This window comes from Leucopleurus acutus, assembly GCF_964270905.1.
Source record: "Leucopleurus acutus genome assembly, chromosome: 2".
Classification (NCBI taxonomy): Eukaryota; Metazoa; Chordata; class Mammalia; order Artiodactyla; family Delphinidae; genus Leucopleurus; species Leucopleurus acutus.
In genome coordinates, this window is record NC_139143.1 from 56,525,120 (window position 1) to 56,538,840 (window position 13,721).

Below are 13,721 nucleotides of genomic sequence, written 5' to 3' on the forward strand. Positions count from 1 at the left end.
ATTCCAAGTTATGTAAGGTAAGAATTTGTTAAAAGAATAGCAAATTCCACTGTCTTTTAGAAGAAATGAGAATACATTAACCTTGGTGTTTCTCAGTCCCAGAATTTGCTTGAGTATTCAACAATACACGTTTTGTTGAATAAATGAAGGGATGGATGAGTGAATGAATGAATGAACAAGCCAATTAATGAAACAAGCTGGAACTTCGGGTTCAGTTTTTATGTATTAAACCATGAGAGTTAAGTAACGTGCTTTCTTAACCACAGAGCAGGGAGTTGGTTGTATTCCAAGCCCACAGAGAGAAGTCTTAGGATGGACACATGGGGCTCTGGTCCTCTTCAAGGTGAGGCCTCAGCTCTGGGTCAGGGACATCTGCCTGATTATGCCACTTCCTGAGCCCATTCCACATTGCTTCAAGGGGACCAAAGGAACATGCAATCACAGAGCTACAGAAACACAGAGCCTGTGAGGTTGTGAGGTCACTGATGGTGTGGGGAAATGAGCATTGAAGAAGGAACTTGGATCCAGAAGATACAGGCTCAAGTCCCAGCTCTAGTACCTCCTAGTATATCATATACCTTCTCTAAACCTCGGTTTCTTCAGCTATAAAACAGGGATAACGAGATCCCGTTTTGGGGATTATGAGGATTAGATGAATAATGTACATAAATTAACCTTCTGAACCATGGAACTCCCTCAGCTTACAGACCTAAGAATTCTAAAGGTTAGAAGGTCGAGAGTACAGGCAGAATGTGGTGGCCCAGGTCTCCCGATCTCTGAGCAAAAGCCAGTGATGGAAGGTCTCTGGCTGAGCCAGCTGTCTGGCACCTCAGGCCCCCACCCCTCCACCTCCCATCACACACTGAGAGCTGAGAAGTTGTACAGCCTCAGCCTGAGGCGGTGTCCTGCTCTAGTACCTGTCACTCCTCCTGTGCGCCGGTGGCTGATGTGAGGTGACACCTGGAGCTGAGGTAAGAGGTCAGAGCAGCCAGCACGGGCTGCTGCAGGGGCAGGTGTCAGGAAGCCTAAAGGAGGGGTTGCACCGGGCAGAGGTAAAACACCAGGCTTGGGTCAAAGGGCACAGTTCCAACTCCTGTATCTGCTGTCAAGGAGCTGGTGGTCTTGGGCTGAGCACTTAACCTCTCTGAGTACTGGATGACTCCTATCTAAAGCCTGATCTGCCTGCTTCCCTGGGCTGGTATTACAACATATTCACTGCATCTAAGACCCCAGCAGTTGTAAGATGCCCCGTGGTTTTATTTACTACTATGAAAGACAAATGCTGTCAATTAAACTATATCATGCCATGATTGTAGGACACGGGCTGATTTTAGAGATGCTCCAGCAGGAGAAATATGCATTTTAGAAGCCATGCAATGTGGTAGATGAAAGCATCGTGTGAACAGAAGACAACATCTGATTACCCATTCCTGCGGGGTAGAACCGCAACCCTGAGCTCGGATCTCAAGAGTGCCAAGCCCTCTCCCTGGAGAGAAAGAATGAGTAGGTGCAGGAAGAACAGGGGCAAAGTCCTATTGGTTCAGAAGGACAGCAGTCACCTTTCAGCAAAGTCTGAAGAGCCACTAAGAATGGGAGGTGCCCGGGCTGGGGGGAGAGAGAGCAGAGAGAACAAGTGACTTGGCCAAGGGCTCAGCACCTGCACACACTTGTGTGCACCCCACACATGCAGGTGAGGACACAGAGGGCCTTCTTGGCCATGCTGACAAAGGACTCTACAAATCTGCCCCTTCAACCACCTGGCAACCCTCATTTGAAGGCAGTGCTTATGGCTCCCACCAGCCTTCTCTCGTCCCATCAAATGGCTGGCCCATTTCCTCTACCTTCCCTCACCCATCCTAGTTCCCAGGCCCCACCCCAGAAAGGCAGATTCTCCTTTAGAAGTACTTCAATCTATCAAATGTCTCTTAAAATGTGACATCCAAAAGATGTACATTGAGCATCTTTAATAATTATTTATAGGGGCTTCCCTGGTGGCGCAGTGGTTGAGAACCTGCCTGCCAATGCAGGGGACACGGGTTCGAGCCCTGGTCTGGGAAGATCCCACATGCCGCGGAGCAACTAGGCCCGTGAGCCACAACTACTGAGCCTGCGCGTCTGGAGCTTGTGCTCCGCAACAAGAGAGGCCACGACAGTGAGAGGCCCGCGCACCGCAATGAAGAGTGGCCTCCACTCGCCGCAACTAGAGAAAGCCCTCTCACAGAAACGAAGACCCAACACAGCCAAAAATAAATAACTTAATTAATTTAAATAATAATAATAATAATTATTATTTATAATAGCCAAACCCAGAAAGCAATCTAAGTCTCAGATAATTGCAAAAATGGAGAAGTAAGCTGGGTACATCTATTTAACAAACTGCTGATCAGTCCTTACAGATTTTTACCAAAATATGGAGTAATATGTACTATGCCCATACTACACTGAGAAAAGGTAGCACAATTACAGGCATTGAAAGGAGAGCTTAGCATTAAAGGGGATGGAAGGAAAGACCACAAAATAATCAGGAATTTTTCTTAATCAGTGACTGTTTTTTTTCTTTTGATTTTTCTGTATTTTCCAAATTTTCCTTAATGAACATAGAATAGTTTAAAATAAAAATAAATAGACTAGACGAGAAATTTCAAATGGCCTCTGACACGTATAGGCCTCAATGAGACCAAGAATTCATGCAATTACAGTCCTCTTCTTTTAGACAGAATCATATTTCTAAAATGACTCAGACTCATTTAGGCCTTTTACTGTACATATCTTCCTTGACTTACAATGAGGTTACACCCTGATAAACCCATCATAAGCTGAAAACACATTTAATACACCTAACCTATTGAACATCACAGCTGAGCCGAGTTACCTTAAACGTTCTTAGAACACTTGCATTAGCCTACAGTTAGGCAAAATCACCTAACACAAAGCTTATTTTTTAATAAAGTGTTGAATATCTCATGTTATTTATTGAATACTATACTGTAAGTGAAAACGCAATGGCTGTATGGGTACACGATGGTTGTCAGTGTATCGGTTGTTTATCCTCGTGACCTCAGGGCTGACTGGGAGCTGTAGTTGCTGCTGCTTAGCACCACAAAAGAGTATCATACTGCCTATCGCTAGCCCAGGAAGAGATCAAAATTCAAAAAAGTACAGTTTCTGCTGAATGCGCATTGCTTTCACATCATCGGAAAGTCAAAACATCATACGTCAAACCATCATAAGTTGGGGATTACCCGTAGAGTATATATTATTTATTTTAGGGACATTTAAAACATCACCCAGTTATTAGCAAAAGTCAAAAGATAACAATTGTCGGTGATGATGTGGAGAAAAAGGAACCCTTGCGCGTTGTTGGGGGAGACGTAAATTGGCGCAGCCACTATGGAAAACGGTATGGAACCTCCTCAAAAGAATTAAAAATATAACTACCATATAATCCAGCAATTTCACTTCTGGATATATATCCAAGACAATGAAATCATTATCTTGAAGAGATATCTACAATCCCATGTCCCTTGCAGCATTAGTCACAATAGCCAGATATGGACACAACCTAAATTTCCATCGATGAGTGAATGGATAAAGAAACCGTGATACAGGTACACACACACACAGAGGAATATTATTCAGCCTTTGAAAAGAAGTAAATCCTGCCCTTTGCAACAACATGGATGAACATGAAGGATATTATGTGAAGTGAAATAGAGAAAGACAAATGCTGCATGATCTCAATTCTATGTGAGGTCTAATTTTTTTAAAAGTTGAAGTCATAGTAACAGAGGAAGGAATGGTGGTTACCAGGGGCTGGGAGTAGGGGAAAAGGGAAGATACTGATCAAAGGGTACAAACTTTCAGCTACAGATGAATAAGTTCTGGAGAACTAGTATTCACCATGGTGACTATAGTAAATAATAATGTATAACATCCTTGAAATTTGCTAAAAGTGTAGATGTCAAGTGTTCTCACCACCAAAATACAACAAAAAAAGTAACTATGAGAGGTGACGGATATATTAATTAGCTCGATGGCAGTAATCATTTTACAATGTATACATATATCAAATCATCACATTGTACACCTTAAATATATACAATTTTTATTTTTCAATCATACTTCAATTAAGGTGGGGAGAAAACCCCACAAAACATCATCCAGGTGTACTGCAGTCTTGGACCATGTACTTCTGAAACACTATGCAGAAGGTGTAACTTTATACACTAAATCACATTTTAAATGCAGTCGTGGAACTTTCTTTTAGAAAAATAACCTTCAGAAAATCCTTTTGTAAGGCAACAGACGTTTTTAAGCATAAAGAGTCATCTCCGTCTACTTATCTGTTCCCTATATTAAAGGGTTCGATGCTCGGGAGCTTCCATTTATACATTCTAGTCAATTGCCCCTTCAACTTTTTCCCCTTCACTTAATCACAGTTGACATGAAGGTTAAACATATGAGGATTATGTCCATTACAGAAGACATAATGAAGAGATGCAAATAGTCTCAAACTCACTCTTGTCAGATTTTACCTACGCCCACTCCTCTGGCTCTTCCCTGGGTGTGTGGCGGGGGGAGAAGGTCCTCTTTGCTCCCCTCTGCCTTTGGTCAATCATAATGGTAGCTCATATCTCCCCACTCCTCACTTTTCTACTCCACTCTCATCTTGTCTTCACGGGTTTGAACAACTGGGCAGCCGGGTAAGGGAATTTCCATGCCACACCCCTTGCTGCCACACCCACACAGGACCCACCTGGCCTGGACTACTCCCCTCCCCTGCAGGTACCAAGAGCAACCTGATACAAAGACACACAAGAAGCCACAGAAGCCCAGGGAGGCAATGCCCATCATCACCAGTCCGAAGGTCCATCGCATATGCTGCCAACAGCGCTGGATCAACCCCAGTATAGGTATACGATATTCATTTACAAAAGAATGACTATCGAATATTTAACTAAATGTACTGCCATCATATATGCTGCTTATGACACAACGCAGTATTACTATGTTAATTTCCAAAGGGATGCGTTGTCAGACATTTTCGTGTGATTCAGTTTTACACCTCCTCGTATAATAAATACGTATAAATCTGTAAATCATAAAGAATTCTGTTGTCAGGACACGAGTCTCAATTATCAGTTCAAAAAATATACTTCGAGTCTTTTCCAACCTCCAGAAGAAAACTGCACCTACTGGCATCTTCTGGCCCATTTTGGGTGGGGGGTGCCGCTTGCTGTAGGGAAAAGACTCACTTGGAAACGTCTCTGCATCCCTAGCCAAACACAGAATGGGAAACCAGAAGCAGCAGCGGCCAGACCTTGGGTCCATGGCCTCTGCCGAATGCCACGTGCGTCTCCAGAGTTCTCGCACCCCCCTGCAGGTGGCTCATCTATGGCTCAGCCCCGTGGGAATCTCACCCTTGAACTTCTTCCTCCACCGAATTCTGCCTTCCCACCCCCAGGTTCCTCGCACCAGCCGCTTCTTCACCCCACAGGCCCCTCCACACACAAAGACGAGACAGGAAGAGGACTCACCCACTGAGGACCACGATGAAGTCCATGACATTCCAGCCATTGCGGAGGTACGAGCCCTTATGGAAGATGAAGCCCAGGGCTACGATTTTGATCCCAGCTTCAAAGCAAAAGATCCCGATGAAATACGGTTCTGTCTTCTCCTGTGGGATGAAGAACAGAGGTGCTGGTGAGGGGAGGACTGTGCTTCATGAGACACAGGCCAAGGCACCCCCTGGCTAGCTATCCTCTCTGCTCTGACATTTCCTCTCTCCTACAGGACACCTGGACGTCTGCACTGAGCCAGCCCCATGCACAGGTGAGGGTGCTGCGGGACTCACGGAGAGCACAAGAGCAAGGGAAGCCAGCTGCAGAAATGGATGGATGTGGGTCTCATGCCCAGGACCGGCCATCCTCCCACGGCTATGGCCAACGGTGCTGGCTTTGCCTTGAAGGGGTCAGCTTTCCCACTGCTGGCCTTCACTTACGTTGGAAGCTTAAGAGTTCTTTCTCATCCATGGGTTATCAGGCTGGAGCCACCTACCCGTACATTTGGATTTTAGGCACTTTGTTTGCCCTCTTTAGAGGGAATACTTTAGACACATGGATGATTTCTTTATAGAGAATACGGACAAACGTTTAGGAAGTTCGGAACAGTGAATGCACATAGGCTTTGAGCATCCTTCACGCTCTCTCCTTTACTCTCCCTCTTCCTCTCACTCCCAAAGTCCCTCAGAAAGAGGAGAGAAGCGTGTGTGGACCCCGTGTCCTCCCTTTCTCCTTGCCTGGCTTCCATGCAGTGTATACACAGAACTTCCTGGGAGCAGGAATTTAAAAGGTCAGTCCTCTTGTCTTTATGTATCCCAACGGGACTTGTTACCAACTTGTCCCTCGGCAAAGAACAAACTCACAGAACTGTACAGAAGGGAAGGGAGCCAGGTGAAGAAGCAAAGGAGAAGGGACCCAGGCAAGAGGAAGAACAGGGGGAAAGAAAGATGAGAAGGAAGGAGGCACCTACCAGTCTGCGGGACATTGGGGTCTTGTCATCCTCAGGAAGATGTTGCTCCAGGGCCAAGACGATGCAGTTGGCAATGATGGTGGCCAAGATCATGTACTCAAACGGCGTGGGAAAGGAGGAGTTAAGAAACAGATTCACCGAAGAGAGAGGGACACAGCCGCCAAGATGGCTGTGTACATCAATACACAAACTTTATCAAGCCACACTGTGCGCAGTCTGCATGACTGATGTGAGCAAACAGGCAGGTAGGACAGTGGAGGGTCCTTAGCATGTGGAACTGTAACCATTTCTGATTAGGCTCTGAACACAAAGTATCTTCTCAAGAAAAGAAAGAGTGTAGCCAATAAATAATATATTAGACATATGGCAGACGCTCCAGATACTTAGTGAATTCAGTGACATATCCAGGAATTAACCAGGACTAAAAAGGGGAGTGGGACGAAGGGAGGAAGAAACACTGATGCTGTTGCAGGCTCCCCGTTCTTCTCAGTCTTCAAACCACTGGACTGTATAATGATGCTTCAGCAAGGATCCAGCTGTGGCTGTTCGTTGTTGCCTCGGGGAATCACATCTGTAGTGCCCTCTTCTAGAACCTCTGCTCAAATGAATAGAAGAAGAGCCCTTGGAAAAGGAACAATTCTCTCCATGAGCTCCCTTTTATTTTAATACCCAATTCAGGAAAATCTATAATGGGGCCAGGAGAAACTGGTTTTGTCCCACCTTACTTTCTCCTAAGCGTCTACACCTATAGGAAACAGACAGACAAATCATTAGTCTGCATTCAGGGCAGCAAAGTCGGGGCCTCTAGGAATCAAACTACAAAAGAATGGATAATGAATTCAGGCTTCGTTTTCTGTTGCATTTTTCTGAAGACAGGTGAGTGGGCTCCCTGCGACTTTTTGAAAAACAGGACTACGATTCTAGTGCCAGCATCCCTGACTCCCGCAGAAAGGTTGTGCCGTAAGCCCAGGGGAAGGCAGGAGAGGGGGACTTCTAGAAAAGAGAGAGGGAATCACCGGCTCCAGGATCACTCTGCACGTGGGATTTCGTTCTATAACTATGGTTGTGACAGACAGAAGTGAGCGGTTGCCACTGGTCTTGCTGAGCAACCTGGGATCTGGCAGTTTCTGGAATCCAGGCGGGAGAGATGAGTAGTAAGTCGGATAAAGCGGAGGGAAGGGAAGGGATCTTGTCTCCCCACACATTCAAGCTGGCTGTGTAGGATGTAGGGCCCGGAGCCCTCCCTAGGGAGTACAGAAGGAGGGCAAATCATAAACACGCCCCCATGCCTCCCCATCCCCACCAGGACATGTGTGCCGGTGAACATCAGTGGCAAAGAAGCACTCGCGGCATCTCTGAGAGGGGTTAGGGCAGAGGTGGTACGTGCAAGATGTGAGATGCCCCAGCGGCTGCTCTAGTCCTGGTGCTGGAATGGGAGGCTTCAGGGGGTGAGATGGCCGGCCGCATCCGAGCCTCCAGAACTATTCATTCTCACTTAGCAGCACCGCTCCCCGCCCCCTGCCCCCATGCAGCCCTGAGTCACAGCCCATTCTCCAGCAGCTGGCCACCCTCCCTTCCCACACACCCCAACACTCACACGGGACTCATACCCTGGGGACAGCTCTGCTGGCCTTTAGGACCCAGCCACCGGATCTGAAAACTGGATGGATGGGGCTCAGAGGACCTCAAGAGCCAGCCTCCTGCCCCCATATCCTACTGTGCTGGCTGAAACTCTCTCAGTCAGAGGGGAGCCTCACCACACGCAAAGTCCCCCAACACACCTCGCCACTCTTCCTCCTTCCGTCCTTCTGGGCACCGAGCATGGCCCCTGAGAGCTAAACATGCCAGCAAATACACACCAGAGATGCCCACCGCACTAACAAGCCTACTTTCCTGTGACAAGTCCCCACACACTGCTCACCCAGGGGTACCAGTGCCCACCAAGCACAGGGGGAGTTCTCCTCCGTCCCATCATGGGCTCTAATCGAGCGCTCTGAACAAGTGCAGGATGACCAGGACCGCACCAGGATCTGGCGTCCCGTAAGCCCTCTGAATAGGCTAGCCTGTCCTTGGCCTGGTTCAGACACCCAGAATTCCCCAGACCCGAATGGTAAAGTGAAGACGGGAACATGGCAGAAGTGGAGGCCCAGGAACCCATGCCCTTTCCTGAGAACATCCCTAGGGAATCGGTACAGATAGGGAACCAAGAACACGACAACAAGCCAATGACAAACGGCAAAAGAAGTGAAGGGCACTCGGGACATGTTTCTAAGACGCAGGCCACAGGATACTAGTGCTACAAGGACTTGCAATCAAACGAATGAGGGAAAGCCTGGGTTCGGTCAAGGTGAGCAGGTTTCCTCCCAGCAGGGTGCTTGCAGCCTTTAATACTCTTGTACACAGCCTGCACCCCCTCCCCCAAAGGGGGCTGGGAACAGGACACAGCACTCCCAAACTTCTTCACCGTATAACCCTGCTGTCAGAGCATCTCTCCTGGGGATTCTGTTCATAGGAACATCTGGGGAGCCCTGATACAAAGGGCAGAGCTCACGGCCAGTCCCCAAGGGTCCGGGGGATGCGAGGATGGCGGCTCTGACAGGAGTGAAATTAATGCCTCTCCCACTTCACGCCCTGTCCTTGTCTCTAACAAAAATATTCACAAAGTGTCAGGCTTGGCCAGCCCTTTGCCATGGCTGGAAGGCCCCACACAAGTTCAGAAGGCTACTCGGCAGGTCCAAGGGGCCCAGCACGTGACCTGGGAAGCAGGACCGGGGACACGCATGCTCGCATTCAAGCTGCAGATGTCGCGCACTCTCATTGATCTACTGGGGGGACAGGCTTCTTCTCCTGAACAGCTTCGAGGGATAAGCACAGACTCAAAAGTAAAGGAGCTCTTAGTTGCTGACCTTCAGGCAAGGCAGCTCCCATTAGCTGTGCATCTCCAAGGCTTCCCACCCAGCAATGCCCACTTGGGCTGCAGCAGCCCCTCTGTCGCCCCATTCCTCATGCCCACTTCCACACCTGCATCCTCCTGGCCAGACAGTCTAAGCATACAGCTCCCTGCTAGGACCGGTAAGCTCACCTAGCCCAGAACGTCCAGGTGCAGATAGATGAGGCTTCTGGGGGACACAGGGCTAGCTCCTTGGCCATTACCGTGAAGGGCGCTCAGTGCAGGAGAAAGGCTGACGAGCCAGACTTCCTGTGGCCAGACAGGTGTCTGGATGGCCGAGAATTCACGAGGGCGCAACAAACGGCACCACCTATGGCCCAGGGGGCTAGAATCTAAGTGAGGCCTTGGTAGTTCAGTTTCTGAGAAGACCCCGTTCCCACATCCTCCCGACTCAAGTCCTCTGCCTGCAGTCTGATGGCTAAGGACCCACTCAGAGCAGTGATCCTTTGGCTTGAAAGTCTGAAAACCTCAGGAAATTCCCTGGCGGTCCAGTGGTTAGGACTCTGCGCTTCCACCACAGGGGGCACAGGTTCGATCCCTGGTCAGGGAACTAAGATCCCACAAGCCGCGTGGCAAATTTTGAAAACTTCAAATGCACATATCCTGGAGAGGGATGTCCCTTTAGGCCTTATAGAGCATCTCGACCTCAGGATGAATTCATGTCTGGGGCAATTAAGGATCTGAGGTGAAATTTTGGTGTAGAAGTAAAGGTGAAACGATGGGAATTCTGTGTATCTGTGACTAGGTGAAAGGAAGAAGGGGGACAGGGAAATTGTAGGAGAGGAGAGCAGGAGAGAACACCCGGCTCAGCCCAGGCCCTAGCCACTCCCCCTCACAGCCCTTTCCTTCAACCTCTTGTCCACTTCCCTTTCTGAAGAAAGCACAAAGAATGGGCACTCACATCTTAGTGATTCTGCTTCCTCTTGCAATGGCCTTTCTCCTCCTTTCTGGTCATATATCAAGATGGAGGTGAAATTCACCTTGTCTGTAAAGGCTTCTCCCTGTGCCCCACAGCTCCCTGCATAGTACAATTTTATCATCCTTCCTCATGCTGATCTCCCCCAAGAAACTATACCTAGAAAGCAGGGACAGTGTTTTGTTCACCTCTCCACTGGTGGTTCTCAGCAGAGCTCCTGGCACACAGTAGGAGCTCACTCAGTGTTAAGTGCAAGGCATGAATGAAAGGGAGGCATCCCCGTCCGTGAGCAGCAGCTCCACTGAGGAGCTGTCACGAAGACCAGGCTGTAGTCACTCCCACTGGCTCGGGCCCCCAGCTTGGGATCTGACTCAGGGGCACCACTCCCTGTCTTCCTGAAACAGAAGTTCAAGCCCCTTCCCAAGGGCTCTGCTACATCTCCCAGAGGAAGAGCCTGGACCGCAAGTAACAGCCCACAGGGCACAAGGATGCACCTCGCAGGCTAGGCAAAGATGTGCTTGGAAAGGTCAAAGGAAGCTCCGTGTTGCAAGGTCTCAAAGAACAACGCCCCTCCTGAAACAGAATGGAAGTCTGTTCAGGACTCTGATGCCTTCTGCCCAGGAATTCAGAGACTCCCATTACATTCTGTGCCTGACACCAAAGGCATTTTGGAGAACACCTCTCTCCCTGGTGTCTGTACTGTTTGTGGCTTGAGATTTTGATTATATGGAGTTGATGAGGGAGCCTGAGGGCAGGGGCTTTGTTAGCCCAGGGACCTCTTGTACCCCAGTGTCCAGCACACAGCGGTCACCCCATGACTGGTTTTTAACTAATAAAGTAATCAATCAATTCATAAGCTAATAGCACAGGACAACCAGAGCCAGAGCTATCCTTACAAAAGCTACCCATACTTTCTCTACACAGTGCACCCATTTGAACTTTGTGTGCTATATGCCGTGTACACACATTAGCTCTTCAAAAAAAGCAACCAGCATGCATAAAAGACCCCTTTAATGTAAAAAAAAAATTTTTTACGAGCAAAGGAAAACATCTGTCTTGCTAGAAGGATAATGAGTTTTCTTGGAGTAGCAGGATTTCTTCTTTACTCCTTTACTCATTGTGTTATAATGAGCATGTATAATTATAAAATCAATTAAAGCTATATCTATTCTAAAAAAAACCAAACCAACACAAAAACCCATGCCAACCTGAGGGTCATGGAAATCAGCACAAGATTTCTGAGAGGATCAAATGCAGAACAAAGGGACTGGACTGAATGAGGAAATGACCACGGAAATTCTTTGAAACCTGCAAAGATGCCTCTTCTCTGCATCAGTCTCGCTATCTGCTCGCTAGGGGCCTCATTTTATAAACTTCCGTGGCAATCTCCCCAAATACCCCTTCACTCCTTTCTCGCTCTAAGCCCATTAATGAGGGCCTGTGTCACTCCAACACTCCCTTTCCCATCTCGCAGCTTCAAGACAATCATTAGGGAAATGATAAAAATAGGATCCCTTATTGATTTATCTCCTTTACCCAATGCTCCTTCCTTCAAATGGTTGACTTGTTTCCTTAGCAACACAGCTAATTTGAGCAGCACGACTTGGCCTGCACACCTGCTATTTGTTCATCTCCTTCCTGAAGCCCAGAAAGCTGGGGCAGGGGAGAGAGAGGACTGCCCTCCCAGCTAGCTACTGGCTACCATGGAGGCACCGGCTCTGCTTGTCAACAGAGCCCTGGGGGCCTGGCCTGGGAGCTAAGCCCTCCCTTTGCTCACCCAGCAGAGCTTCCCCATCCACACCTCACAGGGACTGATGTGCAGGTACAGGACTGGGAAGGCCTTAGGGCCCGAGCAGCAAATCTGGCGCGTCCCCAGGGAAACATGCACCTCTCTACCATCAGGAGGCTGATCTTAGACCCCTATACTCTCAGCTGCTTCCTCTCAGAGCTGTGACGCTAGAATACCAAGGAGGAGACCGAAAGAGCTCAGAGGGCTGAGGGCCCACCGGGGACAGGCAGTCAGATGGAACGCTGTGCCCTCTCTCCAACTCCTGGCCTAATGGAGAACATGCTTTTGTGGGGGGCAGCCTGTGGCCACCTAGGCACTTCCTGTAAACTCCTGGGGAGTCTAGAACAGCACAGTCTGAGAGGCAGCAGGCCTCAGGACCCATCACCACCCCTCACCCCAGGCCGAGAGCACGCCCCCTACGGGCAGGTCTGTCTCCTTTCCTCCTGTCCACCCCTGCCTCCTGTTTAGGGATGTCTAATTCTAAGAGATGGAAGATTCTCAGAAGACAGCCTGGGCAGCGTTGTGCACATCCTTCCACTCCTCCCTCACCTGCACAGAAATGTCATTCTAACCAGTGGAATGTTGACTCAAAAACAGTCACGGGGGGCTTCCCTGGTGGCGCAGTGGTTGAGAGTCCGCCTGCCGATGCAGGGGACACGGGTTCATGCCTCGGTCCGGGAAGATCCCACATGCCACGGAGCGGCTGGGCCCGTGAGCCATGGCCGCTGAGCCTGCGCGTCCGGAGCCTGTGATCTGCAACGGGAGAGGCCACAGCAGTGAGAGGCCTGCGTACCGCAAAAAAAAAAAAAAAAAAAAAAAAACCGTCACGGGGTGAGGAGTGCTGCCTAGTCTGTGATTCCCTCAAACACAACACCAAAGGGATATTTTAAATATGAACAATAGTGAAATCCAGCTATCCAAGACCTTTGTGCTGCCTTTTTAATATGAGAAGAATTAGAATCTTCCTCGAGACGTGGAATGCAATGGAGAAAACGTACCTTGGCAATGGAAACCAGAGCCATGGCTCTCCATGCAAAAGTCACCCCGACATGATATTCAAGTCAGAGAAAACCACCGCCACCCGTTCCCCCAGAACCAAAGGAGGACAACAAAAGGATCAAAGTCTAAGATGACACATGAATATGTACACACTACTGTATATAAAATAGATAATCAACAAGGACCTGCTGTACAGCACAGGAAACTCTACTCAATACTCTGTGATAACCTATAATGGCCAAGAATCTGAAAAAGAATAGATACATGTATATGTATAACCGAATTACTTTGCTGTACACCTGAAACTAACACAACATTGTAAATCAACTATACTCCAATATAAAATAAAAAATTTTTTAAAACCCTTTGAAAACTGTAAGGTGCTAAACAAATGCACAGTCGTTTTTATTCTCCTACTAAATCAATCTTTAAGCACTGCTCTGGCGCTAAGCTTTGGGGGAAGCAGCTGTTAGGGGTCACAGCCTCCGGAAGCGGGCTGGCTGTCTGCAGCCATGGGCTGACATTGAAGAGACCCA

General features: G+C 48.4%; 1 protein-coding gene across 3 annotated transcripts in view; it reads right to left on the reverse strand.

The window, feature by feature from the left end:
• CACNA1E (calcium voltage-gated channel subunit alpha1 E) overlaps positions 1-13,721 on the reverse strand; it is a gene marked incomplete at both ends in the record, with an annotated part of 298,648 nt that overhangs the window by 264,549 nt on the left and 20,378 nt on the right. For all 3 annotated transcript variants that reach the window (XM_082833819.1, XM_082833821.1, XM_082833820.1), the window contains 2 exons: positions 5,538-5,677; positions 6,532-6,637. In XM_082833819.1, coding sequence (XP_082689945.1) covers positions 5,538-5,677; positions 6,532-6,637 — 246 coding nt within the window. The remainder of the gene's footprint in view (positions 1-5,537; positions 5,678-6,531; positions 6,638-13,721) is intronic.